This window comes from Perognathus longimembris, chromosome 13 (assembly GCF_023159225.1).
Source record: "Perognathus longimembris pacificus isolate PPM17 chromosome 13, ASM2315922v1, whole genome shotgun sequence".
Classification (NCBI taxonomy): Eukaryota; Metazoa; Chordata; class Mammalia; order Rodentia; family Heteromyidae; genus Perognathus; species Perognathus longimembris.
Genome location: NC_063173.1, coordinates 62,870,397 through 62,888,308, shown reverse-complemented (window position 1 = coordinate 62,888,308; position 17,912 = coordinate 62,870,397). Strand labels below are relative to the sequence as shown.

Below are 17,912 nucleotides of genomic sequence, written 5' to 3'. Positions count from 1 at the left end.
ATACGTGGCTGAGTTGCCCTCCTCGGGGGCAGGGGCCCCGGGTTTCCGGCCCACGCGAGGCCGAGGCCCAGCCTCCTTTGCCGCCCCTGCCTAGGCCCTGGGGAAAAGGGCTGAGCTCCCTGCGGTCTGGGGCTGACGTGGGACGAGGCCCCGTTCCTCCACCTCCCCTGCTCCCCGCCAGGCTCCGGGGGGGCCGGGGGGATGTGGGCAGGTTGGTCTGAGAGGGGCCCAGGTCTTTGAATCCCGCCAGGCCAGCTCCACCTGGCCCGGGCAGCGGGCCCCGCCCCGCCCGCTCCCTCCCAGTTCTCAGAAGCTGCAGGGGGTGGGGGGCGTCCTGTCCTGCGTCGTCGCCACAAATCCTTCCTCGTCCAGGTCTCTTTCCTGCTGCAGCCCCTCCCCGAGAGCAAACACACGTGGCTGCCCGGGGAGTGGACAGTGCCCCTGTGTGGCCTAGGAGCTGGGCACGGGGCCAAGGCGTTCTGCTACATAAGCCCGGGCCCCCAGAGCCGGCGCGCCTTGCCCCGCTCCCTCTTTCCCGACCGCTGCGCCGCCCCCAGGATGGGCGCCAGGAGTGGGAGCCGGGTGCTGCTGTGGGCCCTCACGGCCCTGCTCGTGGTGGGGCCCGCAGGTAAGGCCAAGGCCCCCCCCCATTCCATCTGGGGGGGCGGCGGCGTGCCCTGGGGGCACGTCGAGGCAGGTCCCGTGGCCCCTGGTCCTGCCGTCCCGTGAGCTGTGCCCCATGCAGGGACTGACATAGAGACCAGGCTGGGATGGGGGTGGCACAGAGAAGGTGGGTCCCCCCCTTCAACCTAAGGCCCCTGAGGAGGCCCCAAGAGGCTCTCAACCTTGGGAAGGGATGAGAAAGGGCAACACTGGAGGACCCGAGGGGTTTCTCTGGGTCTGTGACTAGTGCTCACGGTACCCCCACCCTGCCACCCGGGGCCGGGAGCACTGTCCGTGGAGCAGCCCTCCACCCCCCTCCCCTGGGGAGGGGGCCATGGTCTCCAGGCGGGGGGGGGGGTGGGAACTGAGGCGGACAGGTAAGGTGCCCAGTGCTGCAGCTCCAACCCAGAGTGGACGCTGGGGTCGGTCCTGCACCTGCGGGCATCTGACGCCACGCGGCTGCATGGCCCTTCCAGCTGGGTGCGGACTGCCCTGCGGGAGGCAGGGAAAGACAGCCCCCCGGGGCCAGCCGACACCCGGCGGGGCGAACAGCGAGCAGACCGGGCTGGCCCAGACCCCCCAAACCCCGCTCTCCTGGGCTCCAGCTCTGGGCAAGGGGGGTCTCGGCCCCAGGCTCCCTCACCTATGAGATGGGCAAAGATGTCTCCCTAGAGCCCTCCCTTCTTTGGGGGCCAGACTCGGGGGAGGGTTCTGGCAGCACCTCCGAAGGGGGCTGGGGGACCCCCACGGCCCGGCCTGCTCCCAGCGGGCTCTCCCTGCGGCCCGAGGGCCGGCTGCTGAGTGGCGTCACCCTGCTCGCTGCGCATTTGGCTCCGGGACCAAGGCCACACGTGCCAGGACACATCAGATGCGCGGTGGAAAGCCCCACGCCGGCCACGCGTGGTGGGGGTCGCTGCCGGCCAGCGGGGGCTCTGGACAAGCAAGGCTGACCGGGAGGGCCTACGCTGGGCCGGCCCGAGGGATGGGAGGCGCCGTGGGGCCTGGGGGCCTCCCGGACCCTCATCCTCGCTGCTCCCAGGCAGCCTGAACCGAGCGTGGGCCGGGGGAGCGGCCGTGCTCCGGGAACGTCAGTCCCCGGGGCTCCGGGGTGGGGAGGTTCGCGAGTGGGCCAAGCCCGCCGCTCCCGGGCGCGGTGGACAGGGCTGGGGAAGCTCACCAGGACGCGGAGCGGCGGTGGCGCTGCGGTGGGCAGCCGACCTTGTCGAGCTCCGGCCTCCAGGCTGGGCACGGGGTCCCCCGTGAGCCGCCCGCTCTGCCTGAGCCGCCGACGGGGCCTCCGTGGCCGGGCCGGGAGGGAAACCTGTTCTTCTGGTCGTGGACAGTCCCGGCCACCCTGGACGGCCATCCCCCCGCCAAGAGCCACCCCCCGGCACCCTCCTGCCGCGAAGTCACGTCTGGGGCCCTCCACAATGCCCATCTTTGTCCTCCCGGTGACTCCAGGGACCGTGGCTGAGTCCCTTCCCCGAGCCGCTGCGGTCTGGGATCAGCTCCGCTTCCTGATTCCAGGTTCCTCCTTGAGCCAGCGGGGGCATCTGCCCTGCCTCTCCTGGGACGCGGTGCCACCTGGCTGGCAGACGAGCCACGACAGGGTCCCCGAGGGGCTGGCCGAGGCCACCTGGCTTCTAAGGCCCTGGGGTCGGGGGGCTCCAGCGGAGGTGGGGTCACCGGCTCCAGGGTAGTTGGGATCCCCGGGGCCGATGGGAGGGGACTTGACCTTGAACCACAGCCCGTTCCCACGCCTCAGGTAGGCTCTGACGGCTGGGGCGGCGGCCCGGTCCAGGGGGGCCGGTGCTTGTGCCCCCTCCCTCACGCCCTCCCCCTTCTCCACAGGGACCCAGGGCCAGGCAGAGCCGAGTCCGGGGGACCCGGAGCCCACCGCAGACAGCCGGCTAGTGAGCAGCGGTATGACGGACTGGTCCCGGGAGGGCGGACGGAGGCCAAGGCCTTTCACCGAGCCACCCCCCACCCCCCCCCAGCCTCTCCTGCGGGAGACGGTCCTGGGCAGCGGGGGGCTGGGTCTCGTGGGAGAAGGGGGTGCAGAGCAGAGGCCCCGCACCCGTGTGACACCGCGGGCAGCCGGGGCCGGCGGGGGGCCTGGGATGCAGGACGACCCCGGTGGCTCGCCAGCCCCGGCTCCCCGAGGTCCCCAGGGTGGGCGCTGGCGCGGGGGGAGGGGCCCGGAGGGGGCACCCGGCCCCACCCAGGCCGGCCACACGGGGCTCTCCTCCGGCAGCCCACCCCACGTCCTCGCCCGCCCGCCGCCTGAGCTTCATCCCACCCATGAGCATCTTCCCCATGAGCCGTAAGTGGAGGGCGGGGCCGGGGGCCGGGAGGGGGCGCGGTCAAGGCCTCGGGGAGGCCTCAGGGAGGACTCCCCCGGGGGCCGGGAGGGGGCGCGGGGCCGTCACCCGTCGGGGACGCCAGGCCGGTCGGCAGGCGGCTCGCCTCCTGGCTCCGGACGTGGGGCCCGGCCCGCCGGTGGGCAGCCGGCTTAGGGCGGCCGCCCCCCCCCCCCCGCGCTTCCCGCAGCCCTGAACCCCACGCACAACGGGCGGGTGTGCAGCACCTGGGGCGACTTCCACTACAAGACCTTCGACGGCCGCGTCTTCCGCTTCCCCGGCCTCTGCAACTACGTGTTCTCCGCGCACTGCGGCGCCGCCTACGAGGACTTCAACGTCCAGCTGCGCCGCGGCCTGGCGGGGCCCCGGCCGGCCATCGCCCGCGTGGTGCTCAAGGCCCAGGGGCTGGTGCTGGAGCTGTGGAACGACTCCGTCATGGTGGATGGGCACCGGTGAGCGGGACGCCGGCCGGGGAGGGCGCCGCGGGGCGTGGGCCGGGGTCTGTCGGAGCCCGCGGGAGGGCGCTGGGCGCTGGGACACCGGGGACTCTCTGCCTAGGGTGGAGCTGCCCTACAGCCGCGCCGGCCTCCTGGTGGAGCAGAGCAGCAGCTACGTCAAGGTCAACATCCGGCTGACCTTGACCTTTGTGTGGAACGGAGAAGACAGTGCCCTGGTAAGGGTGTCCCCCCCCGCCCCCCGCCGCCTCCCTGGTAGCCCACCGCCCCGCGCAGCCACCAGGCCGTGTCAGAAGGGCCCCACGGGGAGGTGGGCGGGAGAACCCCGGCCCCCGGGGCTGACGCCGCCGCTCTGCCTCCTCCCCAGCTGGAACTGGACCCCAAGTATATGAACCAGACCTGTGGGCTCTGCGGGGACTTCAACGGGCTCCCGGATGCCAATGAGTTCTACGGCCACAGTGAGTGACGCCCCAGGCCGGGGCGGGGTGGGGGTGGGCGGGCAGAGCGTGGGGAGGGGAGCAGGCGACGCCCACCCCGGGGCGTGGGGTCCGGGGCGTGGCGGGTGACGGTGCTTCCCCCACAGACGTCAGACTGACCCCGCTCCAGTTTGGGAACCTACAGAAGATGGATGGTCCCACGGAGCAGTGCCAGGACCCCCTGCCCTCCGCCGCTGACAACTGCACCCACGGGGTGAGCGCCTGCGCCGGCCAGGCCGGGGGGAGGGAGCGCGGGCCCAGGCCCTGCAGACAGGAACGGCCGCGGTGAGGCTCCGGCTAGGCCCAAAGGGGCCAGGCACGGCCAGCACCCCTCGACAGGCAGGATGAGCCCCGAGTGAGGTGAGCCCTGCAGGTGCAGCTCCATCCTAAGGTGTGGGCGCGTGGACCTCAGCCTCCCATGCGCCCACACCCGTGCCGGCCGGGCAACGCAGGCAGAGATGGCAGAGCCAGCGCCCCTCCATGAGCAGGGAGGCCCTTCCCTTTGAGTATGGCCTGGAAGCAGAGGATTCCCCAAACTAGCAGGATCCCCGAGCCCTAAGTTGTGACGGAGAATGCTGGGAAAGCTTGGGAGCCATCACCCCACACAGGCCCATCGATGGGCCCTACGCTGGGAGGACTTGGATCAAAAGGGAACACAGAGCCCACCTGGGCTTCCCAAGAGTAGAGGGCACGTCTGCCTCCCGTCCTCTGAGCCGCTAGCCAGGGACGAGGTCGGCATTCTTCTGGATGCTCGCACCATGGCAGGCACGTTCCGGAGAGCTGAGGGTGGCGTCCAGAGTCATGCGTCACTCCTCTAGCCTGGTAGATCTTTGCATCTAGGAGCAGCAAGTTCAGAGTGGATGGAGAGAAGGCTAGGTGGGTGGAGGGATGAATGATGGATAAATAGATGTGCAGATGGACAACTGAATAGAAGTACATACAGATGGAAAAATGAGTGGATGGATGGATGGATGGATTAATAGGTGGATGGGTAGGTAGATGGATGGGTAGATGGATGGATGGATGAGTGGGTGGGTCGATGGGTGGATGGATGGATGGGTAGGTGGATGGATGGATGAATGGGTGGATGGATGGATGGATGGATGGATAGGTAGGTGGATGGATGGATGGATGGATGGGCAGGTGGGTGGATGGATGGATGGATGGATGGGTGGATGAATGGGTGGGTGACAGTTGGATAAATGGATGGGTGGGTGGATGGGTAGGTGGGTGGGTGGATGGATGAGTAGATGAATGGGTAGATGAATGGATGGAAGGTTGGATGGATGGGTGGATGAATGGGTGGGTGGGCAGATGGATAAATGGATGGGTGGGTGCATGGATGGATGGGTAGGTGGGTGGGTGGGTGGGTAGGTGGGTGGGTGGATGGATGAGTAGGTGAATGGGTAGATGAATGGATGGAAGGTTGGACGGATGGATGGATGGGTGGGTGGGTGGGTGGTCGGAAACTAGAAAGGAAAAAGACGCTTCTCAGCTTGAACTGCCACGATGCTCTGCCTGGAGGAGAGAGGGTGCTCAGCCTCCCTGTGCCCCGCAGAAGGACATCTGCCGCTATACGCTGCTCGGCCCCGCCTTCATGGACTGCAACGCGCGGGTGGACCCCAGCGTGTACGTGAAAGCCTGCATGCAGGACCTGTGCCGCTGCCCCACGTGCCTGTGCGCCACCTTTGCCGAGTACTCCCGCCAGTGCGCCCACGCGGGGGGCCAGCCGCAGAACTGGAGGGAGCCCGACCTCTGCCGTGAGTGTCCTCACCAGGGCCCGGGCCGGGGGCTGGCTTGGGACCAGATAGGGGTGGAAATCAGAGGAAGCCACTCAAGGGTCACCATGAGAAGGTGGGCGGCAGGGGCTGGACGGTGGAGAGGACTGAGAGGAGGACGTGGTGCCTGCGGGTCCTGGGGGCCTGTTGGGCACCGCCGGAGGACTTAGCCCTGGGGACAATGAGAACACATTGCCCCAGAACCCCGGACAGGAGCGGGGTCTCCGGTGGCGCTGGGCTCTGCTTCTGCACTCACGGACATTGGAGGACAGGGAGTCAGGGACAGGTGCGGCTCTGTCCGCCGTGGTTCGAGGGGGTGCTTCTGTGTTTCAGCCCAGACGTGCCCCTTCAACATGCAGCACCAGGAGTGTGGCTCGCCCTGCATGGACACCTGCTCCAACCCCCAGCGCTCCCAGCTCTGCGAGGACCACTGCGTGGATGGCTGCCTCTGCCCTCCAGGTAGGCCCTGTGCCCCTGCCCCACCTTCGCGGCTGCCCGTGGGGTCCCTGTCTCCAGCACTGAGCCCTGGGGCACCCCCCCTGCTCACTCAGGAGTCCCACCAGGGCGGACACTGATCATCGGGGATCTGTGAAGGGAACAGAACCGGTGTCGTGGGCCCTGAGGAGCGGGAAGGGAGCCGGCTCCGCGGAGCTCGGCCCTCATTCCACGCAGCAGCCCCGTGTAGGAATCCCTCCCTGGCCCCGGGTTGGGGTCTCCTCGGAGCCTCCGCGTCCCCGGCCAGGCACCGGCGGGCGGCCGCTCACTGACGTTCTCCGCAGGCACGGTGCTGGACGACGTCACGCACTCGGGCTGCCTGCCCCTGAAGCAGTGTCACTGCACCCACGGGGGCCGCACCTACGCCCCCGGCTCCTCCTTCTCCACCAGCTGCAGATCCTGGTAGGCTAGGGGTCCCGCGCGGTGGCCCGTGGGCCGGGCTCGCCCTCGCCCTGCCCCCTCTGCTCACGGTCTCCCCCCGACAGCACCTGCTCCGGGGGCCTGTGGCAGTGCCAGGACCTGCCGTGCCCGGGCACCTGCTCCGTGCAGGGCGGATCCCACATCTCCACCTTCGACGAGAAGCTCTACGACGTGCACGGCGACTGCAACTACATTCTGTCCAAGGTGCGCCCGCGGGCGGGGCCGCGTCCCCGTACGGCCGCCAGGCCCGGGTGGGGCCGTGGGCCTCGGCCTCGCGGGGGACCCCGGAGTCCAGCGGAGGCCGTCCGTGTGGGCTGAGCCTGAGACAAACCGCCCAGAGGCGGCCGGGCTGCCCGAGGCCGTTCCCCCAAAGAACCACGCTGGCGCCTCCGGGTAGCGTGCGTGCGGGCAAAGCGCGCGTGGGCAGAGTGCCCGTGGAAAGAGCACACACACGCAGGACAGAGCACACACAGGCGGGGTGCCCACGTGGGCAGAGCACACACAGGCGGGCCAGGGCACCCCCGGGCGGGGCGCACGCAGGCAGCCCTGCCCGTGCTCAGCCCCGCACTTGGGGTTCCCCCACAGAAATGTGCCGGCAACACCTTCATCGTGCTGGCCGAGCTGCGCAAGTGCGGCCTGACGGACACGGAGAATTGCCTGAAGACGGTGACGCTGAGCATGCACGGCGGGGACACGGTGAGGCCCGGGCCCCGCCCCTGGTGCCCGCTGGGATGGGAGGAGTGGCCGCGGGGCGGGCGGGGGGGGGGGGGCCTGGGAGCGGAGGCCGCTCAGAGCGGACCTCGGCCCCCTCCCCGCCACCCAGCCCGGAGCGACGGGGCTGAACGGGAGCCCCGAGGGGGTGGCCGGGCCCGGCAGCCGCTGACCGGAGCCCTGTCCTTCCCACCAGGCCATCCAGATCCAGGCCAGTGGGGCCGTGTTCATCAACTCCATCTACACCCAGCTGCCGCTGTCCGCAGGTGCACGGCGGGGCGGGGCTGGGGCATGGGGGGGTTGGAGGGGGCTGTCAACTCCCAGAGGCGGGCGGGGTCTTGTGCGGTCCCGGCAGAGTTCTCAGTGCCCGCAGGCAGCTCCAGGGCGCCCGGTGTGCCCCCTGCACTCATTGTGACCTGCAGAACGGGCGTGGCAAGGGCCGCGCTCCCGGCCGGCCCGCCTCTCGGGGTGCTGGGGCCGCTCACCCCCACGAGCAGGCGGGAGCCCCGCGCCGTCTGGCCGGCCCGGCTCGCACACCTGACCCCTCTTCCCCCACAGCCGACATCACCATCTTCAGCCCCTCGTCCTTCTTCATCCTGGTGCAGACACAGCTCGGGCTGCAGCTGGAGGTGCAGCTTGTGCCCCTCATGCAGGTGTTCCTCAGGCTGGACCCCTCCCACCAAGGCCAGATGTGCGGTGAGGGCCTCCGGCGGGCTTCGGGGAGGCCCCCGGGCCCCGGGCAGGGCAGCCGCGGTCTGACCCGGCGCAGCCCTGCGGACGGCTCCGAAAGCCAGCCCGGGAGCGGCTGTGTGTCCTGTAGGCGGTGCCCGCGGGAGCAGGGGAGAGCCGGGCTCCGGCCCCGCTGACCCCCGTGCCTGCCTCCCAGGCCTGTGCGGGAACTTCAACCTGAACCAGGCCGACGACTTCACGGCCCTCAGCGGGGTGGTGGAGGGCACCGGGGCCGCCTTCGCCAACACCTGGAAGACCCAGGCCACCTGCCCCAACTCCAAGAGCATCTTCGAAGACCCCTGCTCGCTCAGCGTGGAGAATGGTAGCCTCTCTGTGGCCCTTGGCTGCTGGGTCGCCCTGCCTGGCCCTAGTCACGCGGCCCCTGGGGCGGGGAGGGCTCCCCTTAGACAGGGACGCAAGGGGGGGTACGGTGGGGGAGGGGGAGGGCGCCCGAGGGGAGGGGTACAGTGGGAAGGAGGGAGGGCGCAGGCTCCACGAGGCAGGAGAGGGCGGTACCTACACTCCACCCCCCCACCCCCACCCCCAGAAAACTACGCCCAGCACTGGTGCTCGCTGCTGACGGACCCCGCAGGCGTGTTCTCGGCCTGCCACTCCACCGTGAGCCCCGTGCCCTTCCACTCGGTGAGAGGCCGGCGAGAACGGGGGCCCCCCCGCCCCCCCGCCCCCGGGCCCGCTCGCTGCCTGGCCCGGGGTTATTGGTGGCGGCTACTGGAGGATCCTGACCAGGGGGCTAAAAACGAAGCCCGAGAGGCCCCGAGGGGCCCTTGACGGCCCTGGGGCCACTGGCCGGGCCCTCCGTGTCTTGAGCGGAGCCTCCCGGCCTCCCCTCCCTGAAGCCTGCCAGCTCCCCTGTCTCCTGCCGCCGGTGGGAGCGTGGGGGGGTGGGGAGGGGCCCCGAGGGACGGGGGGGGCCCTGACACCCCGAGCTCCACCCCCAGAACTGCGTGTTCGACACGTGCAACTGCGAGAAGAGCGAGGACTGCATGTGCGCGGCCCTGTCCTCCTACGTGCGCGCGTGCGCGGCCCAGGGCGTGCCGCTCAGCGGCTGGCGGGAGGGCGTCTGCAGTGAGTGCGGGCGCTCCGCGGGCAGGGAGGGGGGCGGGGGCCCGGGGGCGGGCCGGGAAGGGCGGGCGGAGCAAGGCCGGGCCGCCCACCCCCGCCCCCCTCCCGCCCCCCCTAGCCAAGTACACGGAGAGCTGCCCCAAGTCCCAGAGCTACGCGTACTGGGTGGACGGCTGCCAGCCCACCTGCCGCGGGCTGAGCGAGGCGGACGTCACCTGCGGCGTCTCCTTCGTGCCCGTGGACGGCTGCGCGTGCCCCGCGGGCACCTTCCTGGACGACGGTGGCTCCTGCGTGCCCGCCCGGGAGTGCCCCTGCTACTTCCAAGGCGCCGCGGTGGCTCCCGGAGAGGTGGTGCGGGACAACGGCGTGGTGTGGTGAGGAGGCCCGCCGGCGGGGGGGGGGGGGGGGCGCGGTTCACACCCGCACCCGGAGGGAGGGCAGCGGGGGGGGGGGGGGGGGGGGAGGCCGTGGTCCACACCCGCACCCGGAGGGAGGGCAGCGGGGGGGGGGGGCCACGGTCCACACCCGCACCCGGAGGGAGGGCACCCAGAAGCTCTACCGCACGCGCGCTCGTACATATGCACGCAGGCACCTACACGCAGGCACACATAAACATACGTACCTGCACACTCATGCAGACCAAAGCACGTATACACACACACCCATGCACATGCACACACGCACACACACACGCACTCGCACACATATCCATACACAGGCACGTGTCCTCCACCCCAGTGAGTGTGTATGTGTGCGTGTGTGCATGCGTGCGTATGTGTCTGTGCGTGTGTGCTCATTTGTGCATGTGCATGCAGGTGTATGGATATAGGCCACACCCCTGCGACCTCACCTCCCCCTTTAGGCCACACCCCTGCGACCTCACCTCCGCCCTTTAGGCCACACCCCTGCGACCTCACCTCCCCCTTTAGGCCACACCCCTGCGACCTCACCTCCGCCCTTTAGGCCACACCCCTGCGACCTCACCTCCCCCTTTAGGCCACACCCCTGCGACCTCACCTCCACCCTTTAGGCCACACCCCTGTGACCTCACCTCCGCCCTTTAGGCCACACCTCCTGAAGGCTTTACCTCCTCCCAGGAGGGGGTGAGCGGGGAACTCGGGGCACCTTGGAGACACAATGCGCAGCAAGGCCTGGGGCCACGCGTGCTGGCGAGCACGGCTGCCTTCCGCCCGTCCTAGCGACCCCGGCCGCAGGCGCTGTGCTGGTCTCGGGAGGGGCGGCCGGGGGGGGGGGGGGGGGCGCCAGGCCTGGCTGGGGCGGGGCGGCCGGGGAGGGGCGTGGGGCTCTGAGCAGGCGGCTTGTCTCGTCTGGCGCAGCTCGTGCACGAGTGGGAAGCTGGTCTGCCTGGGAGCCACACTGCAGAATAACACAGGTACGGCACTCGCCCCGCCCCAGCCGCCGTGCCGCGCCGCCGCGGGGGGGGGGGGGGCAGGCCACTCCGCTCTGTGCGCGCGGCCAGGGCGCCGGGGCGGGTCTGCAGAGCCGCCTCACCCGTGCCCCGCCTCCCCAGGCTGCGTCGCACCCATGGTGTACCTGGACTGCAGCAACGCCTCGGCGGGCACCCCCGGGGCCGAGTGCCTCCGGAGCTGCCACACCCTGGACGTGGGCTGCGTGAGTCCCCCAGGCAGGGCCCGGGCCCCTGGGCGGCCGGCGGGGGGGGGGAGGCCCCCCGCGCCCCCCGCACCCGGCCACCCTGGCACCGCGGGGAGGCCCGTGGCTTCGGCCTTGGCGCTCCACTCCCCACGTGGCCTCTGCCCGGGCGCTGCCGGGGTGGGAGGTGTCCACTTGCTCCGTGTCCCAGGACCCCGGACGGCGCTCCCGACCCTGACCCGGCCGCCTGTGCCCACAGTTCAGCACGCACTGCGTCTCGGGCTGTGTGTGCCCCCCGGGGCTGGTGGCAGATGGGCGTGGGGGCTGCATTGCCGAGGAAGACTGCCCGTGTGTGCACAACGAGGCCACGTACAAACGCGGGGAGGCCATCCGGGTGGACTGCAACACCTGGTACGTGGGCATCCACGCCGGGCGCCCGCGGGGAGACGACGGGGGCAGGCCGCCCCACTCGGGGGGCCTCGGGCCACGGGGGGCAGCCCGGTGAGCAGCTCCCCTCCCCCCCCCACAGCACCTGCAGCGACCGGCGATGGGTGTGCACCAACCGCCCCTGCCTGGGCTCCTGCGTGGCCTACGGGGACGGCCACTTCATCACCTTCGACGGGGAGCGCTACAGCTTCCAGGGCAGCTGCGAGTACGTGCTGGCCCAGGTGCGTGGCTCCGGCCGCTCCCGCGGCACCCAGGCATTCACCCCCCCCCCGCCCCCGTCACCCGCGCCCCCCTCGGCACCCGTGACCTTCGTCTCTTCCCGTCGCAGGACTACTGCGGGGGGGGCAGCGCCAACGGGACCTTCCGCGTGGTCACGGAGAACGTCCCCTGCGGGACCACAGGGACCACCTGCTCCAAAGCCATCAAGGTCTTCCTGGAGGTGAGCCGCGCACGGCAAGCCACACCGAGCCGCATCCACCCCCGAGGCCAGGAGGCCCCTCCCTGCCTTCCCCGGCCGGGCTCCCGGCCGCCCAGCTCCCTGCAGCGGCCGCCCGTGCCGCCCATGCCTCCCCCTGCAGAGCCACGAGCTGCTCCTCCACGAGAAGCGGGTCCAGGTGGTACACAGGGGGCAGGGCCGGACCCCGCCCTACAAGATCCGCTACATGGGCATCTTCCTGGTCATTGAGATGCGCAGCGGGATGGTTGTGTCCTGGGACCGCAAGACCAGCGTGTTCATCCGCCTGCCGCAGCATTACAAGGTAAGCGTGGCCGGCTGGGGCCCCGCACCCAGACCGTGGCAAAGGCTCTACCTAGAAGACGCGAGGCACGGCGTCAGGGCCCGAGGGGGGCGTGCCGAGGCCACACGGAGGTGCCCGGCCGGCCGCCCCGCCGCCGAGCTAACGGGAAGCTAGCTCTACGCGAGCAGGGGCTCTCCAGGGGTCTGCCGCAAGCCCTGCGTGGCACTGCGTCCCCTGCCCAGCAGGCCAGGCCTGTGCCGTCTCACCAGGCGGCCCGGGCTCTGTGCTCTTCCCGGGCTCCGCAGGGCCGGGTCTGCGGCCTGTGCGGGAACTTTGACGCCAACGCCATCAACGACTTCACCACGCGGAGCCGGTCCGTGGTGGGGGACGCTCTGGAGTTTGGCAACAGCTGGAAGTTCTCCCCGTCCTGCCCCGATGCCCTGGTACCCAAGGACCCCTGCACTGCCAACCCTTACCGCAAGTCCTGGGCCCAGAAGCAGTGCAGCATCATCAACAGCGAGACCTTCGCGGCCTGCCACCCCCAGGTGAGACCTGGGCTTGGGCTGGGTGGGTGGGGGCCTGCAGGGGTCAGGGATCTGCAGGGGTCAGGGATCTGCAGGGGTCAGGGGCCTGCAGGGGTCAGGAACCTGCAGGGGGTCAGGGATCTGCAGGGGGTCAGGGGCCTGCAGGGGTCAGGGGCCTGCAGGGGGTCAGGGATCTGCAGGGGTCAGGGGCCTGCAGGGGTCAGGGACCTGCAGGGGGTCAGGGATCTGCAGGGGGTCAGGGATCTGCAGGGGTCAGGGGCCTGCAGGGGTCAGGGACCTGCAGGGGGTCAGGGATCTGCAGGGGTCAGGGGCCTGCAGGGGTCAAGGGCCTGCAGGGGGTCAGGGATCTGCAGGGGGTCAGAGATCTGCAGGGGTCAGGGGCCTGCAGGGGTCAGGGATCTGCAGGGGGTCGGGTGCCTGCAGGGGGTCAGGGGCCTGCAGGGGGTCAGGGATCTGCAGGGGTCAGGGGCCTGCAGGGGTCAAGGGCCTGCAGGGGGTCAGGGATATGCAGGGGGTCAGGGGCCTGCAGGGGTCAGGGATCTGCAGGGGGTCGGGTGCCTGCAGGGGGTCAGGGGCCTGCAGGGGGTCAGGGATCTGCAGGGGTCAGGGGCCTGCAGGGTCAAGGGCCTGCAGGGGGTCAGGGATATGCAGGGGGTCAGGGGCCTGCAGGGGTCAGGGATCTGCAGGGGTCAGGGGCCTGCAGGGGTCAAGGGCCTGCAGGGGTCAGGGATCTGCAGGGGTCAGGGGCCTGCAGGGGTCAGGGATCTGCAGGGGGTCAGGGATCTGCAGGGGTCAGGGGCCTGCAGGGGTCAGGGATCTGCAGGGGGTCAGGGATCTGCAGGGGTCAAGGGCCTGCAGGGGTCAGGGGCCTTCAGGGGTCAGGGATCTGCAGGGGGTCAGGGATATGCAGGGGGTCGGGGGCCTGCAGGGGTCAGGGGCCTTCAGGGGTCAGGGGCCTGCAGGGGTCAGGGGCCTGCAGGGTCTTTGGCTATCTCATTCTGTGGGAGCAGAGCGTGGCCAGGCTCGGCACAACGCAGGCCTTGATCATAGGCTGGATCTTCCACAAGGCCGGTGCTCAGTCTCCGGCCCGGGACCATGGCCGCCGTCTTAGCCTCGGTCAGCGGCTCCCTGTGAGGGGTCCTGGCCGTGCTGTTAACGGCAGCCCCCAGGCCCGCCCAGTTGGTAGCACAGATGGGAAGGCCGGCCGGGCTCCCCTAGAGGGCTTGTAACACCTGTGCAGGTGGTTTTAATCAACACACGAGTGCCCACTTAGGGACACCCATTCCGAACTCGGGGCCCGAGGTGGTGATGAGAGGAGGTGACCGCACAGGGCCCCGGCAGCCGCCACCCGTCCCCTGTTCCGGGTGCCCCGGTCCTCCACAACTCGCCCTCCTGAGTGGGCGGCCACCCCGGACACCACCTTTATAAACACAATGAAGGCAAAAAAAGTAGGCATCCGGCGTGGCCCCGGGTGGGCCTCCTGCTTGGCTTGGGCAGGCCTCCTAGCCTGAGGGGGCTGCCGGCTGCCGGTAGCCGCTGCTGGGACGCGAGGGGGGGCAAGAGCTCGTGCGCTCCGGGTCTGCCCGGAGCAGCGTGAGGACCGGCGCGCCCCTGTGTGCCCAGACAGCACGGCTTGGCGTGGCTCCTGCACCCACCCGCCACCCAGGCCTCCCTCCAGACATGTTCTCTGGGGCTAGGGAGCCTGGAAGGTTCCGGGCTCCAGCTCACCCCGGGTAACAGGGAATAAATAGAGTATTCTTCGGGAGGGCTCTGGGCGGAGCAGCTCGAGCAGGGGCCCACGAAGCATCAGGCTGAGGAAGGGCGTCCGCCATGGAGGCAGAGCAAGGACAGGGCCAGAAGGCCCAACGGGGCAAGCCAGGGCACAAGGGCAGAGCGCCAGGGCCGGGGCCGGATGTCCTGGGTGGGTTTGGAACCCGTGGGCCACCTAACCGTCCTCACATCACAAGACGATCTGAGGAGCATGAGTGCAGGTGCGTGGGAGAGGGGGGTGCCGGGAGCCGCTCCCCCCGCCCCCGGGGACCCCCCGGGAAGCCCCTCGCAGGCCCGGGCCCCCAGGCCCCCGGTGTGGAGGCTGCGGGTGGCCGGCCGGAGGGACTCGTCCGGGCCCGGCCGTCGGCCGACCGGGGCCGCGGTGGGGCTCCTCCTCCCTGAGCGGCACCTCGGCCCTCCCGCCCCAGGTCGACTCCACCAAGTACTATGAGGCCTGCGTGAGCGACACCTGCGCCTGCGACTCGGGGGGCGACTGCGAGTGTTTCTGCACCGCCGTGGCGGCCTACGCCCAGGCCTGCCACGACGTGGGCGTGTGCGTGTCCTGGAGGACGCCCGACGTCTGCCGTGAGTGGGGCTCTGTCCGTGGTGCTGAATGAGGCCGGGGGCCGCGCGCGCCGCGCCTTCCTCCCGGGGCCCGGCTGGCGTGCGTGCGTGCGTGCGTGGTGTGCAGCGATAGGCTGGCCCTGGGCCCTGACGGGAGGGAGGCCCGGTGGGCGCCCGCTTAGCCTCCGCCCCCTTGCCCAGCTCTGTTCTGCGACTACTACAACCCCCACGGGGAATGTGAATGGCACTACCAGCCTGCGGGGCCCCCTGCCTGAAGACCTGCCGGAACCCCAGTGGCCGCTGCCTGGTTGACCTGCCCGGCATGGAAGGTGAGGAGCTCCGCGTGTCCCGGGCGGGGCCGGCGAGGGGAGGGGGAGGGGGCGGGGCGTGTCGGGGAGACGCCCGGGGAACCCGTCGGAGAGGGTGGAGGACCAGCCAGGCCCCCTGCCGCCCCAGGTTGCTACCCCAAGTGCCCGAGAGGCCAGCCCTTCTTCAGCGAGGACCAGATGAAGTGTGTGGTCCAGTGCGGCTGCTACGATGACGTGGGGACGTACTATGACGTCGACGCGCGGGTCCCCACCGCGGAGAACTGTCAGACCCTGGTGAGGGGCCGGGGGCGGGGGGGGGGGGGGGAGGGAGGGGGCGAAGGACGGTGCCGGGCGCAGGGAAGGGGCAGGGCCTGCCGTCCAGGACCTCAGCGCCCTCTGCCTCCCCCTCCCTCTCCCTGCAGCCAGTGCACCTCGGCCGGCCTCCAGTGCGCTTACGATCTCGGGTAAGGAGGGGCCCCCGGGCGGGGGCCGGGGCGCAGCTGGGGGGGCCCGGTGAGTGAGCCGGTGCCCGCTGCCCCCAGCCTGCCGGTGCACCTACGGGAACCGCACCTACGCCTACGAGGCCACCATCTACAACACCACGGACGGCCTCGGCGCCTGCCTGACGGCCACCTGCGGGGAAAACGGGACGATCATCCGGAGGACCGCGGAGTGTCCCGGCACGCTGCCCACCACCCCGTTCGCCTTCACTACCGTCTCAGCCCCTCCCTCCACCACAGGTAAGCGCGCCCGGCTCTCCGGAAGCCCCTCTCCGGGCCGCGGCCGGGCCGGGGGGAGGCTGAGCGGGGCCCTCTCGCGCTCCCCTGCAGGCTCGGCGTGGACTCCGCCGTCCACCGTGTGCGTCCGAAAGGTGTGCCGCTGGTCCAGCTGGCTGGACGGGGGTCGCCCCGGAGGCCGGCACGGTGGGCGGGGGACTTCGAAACCTTGGCGAGCCTGAGGCAGCGCGGGCACGCGGTGTGCCAGGCCCCCGCCGACATCGAGTGCCGCGCGGCGCGGTTCCCCCGACGTGCCGCTGCAGAAGCTGGGTCAGAAGGTGACCTGCGACCCGGCCCGGGGGCTGCTGTGCCTCAACGGCGAGCAGAGCCCCCCCGCTCTGCCCACAACTACGAGCTGCGGGTGCTGTGCTGCGACCCTCGTGCCGTGCGGGCCCTCCCGGCCCCCCTCGAGGTCCGCCCTCACCGCGGGCCCCGGCCGCCCCCACGCCTCCCCGTCCAGGCCCCCGTCGACCACAGCCGTCCCAGAGACCGCGCTCAGCTCCCGGCCACGACCCGCGGTCGGCGGCACCGCGACCTCGGGCGCCGCCGCCTGCCGGCCCCGCTGTCAGTGGACGAGATGGTTTGACACCGATTACCCCAAATCCGAGCTTGCGGGGGGAGACACGGAGACGTTCGACAGGATCCGGGCCACGGGGGCCGAGCTCTGCGAGCAGCCACGGGACGTCCAGTGCGAGGCCCAGAACTACCCCGGCTGGAGCCTGGACAGGCTGGGCCAGCGGGTGCACTGCGACGCCCGCCTCCGGCCTGGTGTGCCGCAACCAGGAGCAGGAGGGCCCCTTCCCCATGTGCTACAACTACATGATCCGCGTGCTGTGCTGCAGTCTCAGCCACTGCCAGGGCCCCGCCCCCACGCCGCCAGCCACGGCGCCCCACACCCCCGCCCCCCAAAGCCGCAGCCCACGAGGGCCCCCGTGGCCAGCACCTCCCCGGGAGCCACCGGCACCTCGCCAACGTCTCCCGGACACCCAGAGGCCACTACCGCCACCCCACAGAGAGTTCCCCAGCTCCTCCGGGTTCCACCAAGACCGCCACCCCCAAGAGCGGGCACATCGGCCCTCCCCACGAGGACGGTCACAGAGAGTTCCCCAGCTCCTCCGGGTTCCACCAAGACCCGCCACCCCAAGAGCGGGCACATCGGCCCTCCCCACGAGGACAGTCACAGAGAGTTCCCCAGCTCCTCCGGGTTCCACCAAGACTGCCACCACACGAGGGGGCACATCGGCCCTCCCCACCAGGACGGTCACAGAGAGTTCCCCAGCTCCTCCGGGTTCCACCAAGACTGCCACCCCCAAGAGCGGGCACATCGGCCCTCCCCACGAGGACGGTCACAGAGAGTTCCCCAGCTCCTCCGGGTTCCACCAAGACTGCCACCCCAAGAGGGGGCACATCGGCCCTCCCCACGAGGACGGTGCTGCCCAAGGCCACGGGGAGCGCCCCGCCGCCATCCACACTGGCCTCCACAACAGCGCCCGTGTCCACGGCCAGCTCCACGAGAGGGGGACACGGCGGCGCCTGGTCAGCGCCAGCTCCACAGGGCCCCTGACCACGAGCCTGCCACCGCGACCCACGTAAGCCAGCCGTCCACTTCCACACAGAGACCAGCAGACCAGGGACACGGAGGCCACCGGGCACCACAGCCCCGGTCACCTCCCGCCAAGGCCACAACCCCCTGCCTGCCCAGGTGCACCTGGACCGAATGGTTTGATGTGGACTTCCCGACCTCCGGGGTGGAGAGCGGGGGACATGGAGACCTACGAAAACATCAGGGCCGCGGGCGGCAAGCTGTGCCCGGCACCACAGGAGATAGAGTGTCGGGCCGAGAACTACCCCGCGGTGAGCATCGACAGCATCGGGCAGGTGCTGAGCTGCAGCCTGCAGGAGGGGCTGGTCTGCAGGAACAAGGACCAGACGGGAGAGTTCAACATGTGCTTCAACTACAACGTGCGCGTGCTGTGCTGCGAGG

At 70.8% G+C, this 17,912-nt stretch overlaps 1 protein-coding gene across 1 annotated transcript in view; it reads left to right on the top strand.

The window, feature by feature from the left end:
* Positions 1-558: 558 nt before the first annotated feature.
* The window catches only part of Muc5b (mucin 5B, oligomeric mucus/gel-forming), a 28,293-nt gene continuing 10,939 nt past the window's right edge, over positions 559-17,912 (top strand). Inside the window, 39 exon segments of the mRNA XM_048361471.1 lie at positions 559-628; positions 2,515-2,583; positions 2,918-2,986; positions 3,214-3,475; positions 3,582-3,696; positions 3,846-3,936; positions 4,062-4,168; positions 5,513-5,714; positions 6,066-6,191; positions 6,512-6,629; positions 6,713-6,851; positions 7,233-7,343; positions 7,555-7,624; positions 7,917-8,054; positions 8,245-8,409; positions 8,635-8,729; positions 9,047-9,173; positions 9,289-9,544; positions 10,508-10,563; positions 10,702-10,802; positions 11,041-11,192; positions 11,311-11,449; positions 11,557-11,667; positions 11,807-11,986; positions 12,271-12,510; positions 14,709-14,865; positions 15,046-15,096; positions 15,099-15,173; positions 15,301-15,446; positions 15,579-15,616; positions 15,675-15,892; positions 15,983-16,080; positions 16,083-16,172; positions 16,174-16,266; positions 16,269-16,304; positions 16,306-16,683; positions 16,685-17,464; positions 17,545-17,679; positions 17,681-17,911. Of these exon segments, the coding sequence (XP_048217428.1) occupies positions 559-628; positions 2,515-2,583; positions 2,918-2,986; positions 3,214-3,475; positions 3,582-3,696; positions 3,846-3,936; positions 4,062-4,168; positions 5,513-5,714; positions 6,066-6,191; positions 6,512-6,629; positions 6,713-6,851; positions 7,233-7,343; positions 7,555-7,624; positions 7,917-8,054; positions 8,245-8,409; positions 8,635-8,729; positions 9,047-9,173; positions 9,289-9,544; positions 10,508-10,563; positions 10,702-10,802; positions 11,041-11,192; positions 11,311-11,449; positions 11,557-11,667; positions 11,807-11,986; positions 12,271-12,510; positions 14,709-14,865; positions 15,046-15,096; positions 15,099-15,173; positions 15,301-15,446; positions 15,579-15,616; positions 15,675-15,892; positions 15,983-16,080; positions 16,083-16,172; positions 16,174-16,266; positions 16,269-16,304; positions 16,306-16,683; positions 16,685-17,464; positions 17,545-17,679; positions 17,681-17,911 (5,835 nt within the window).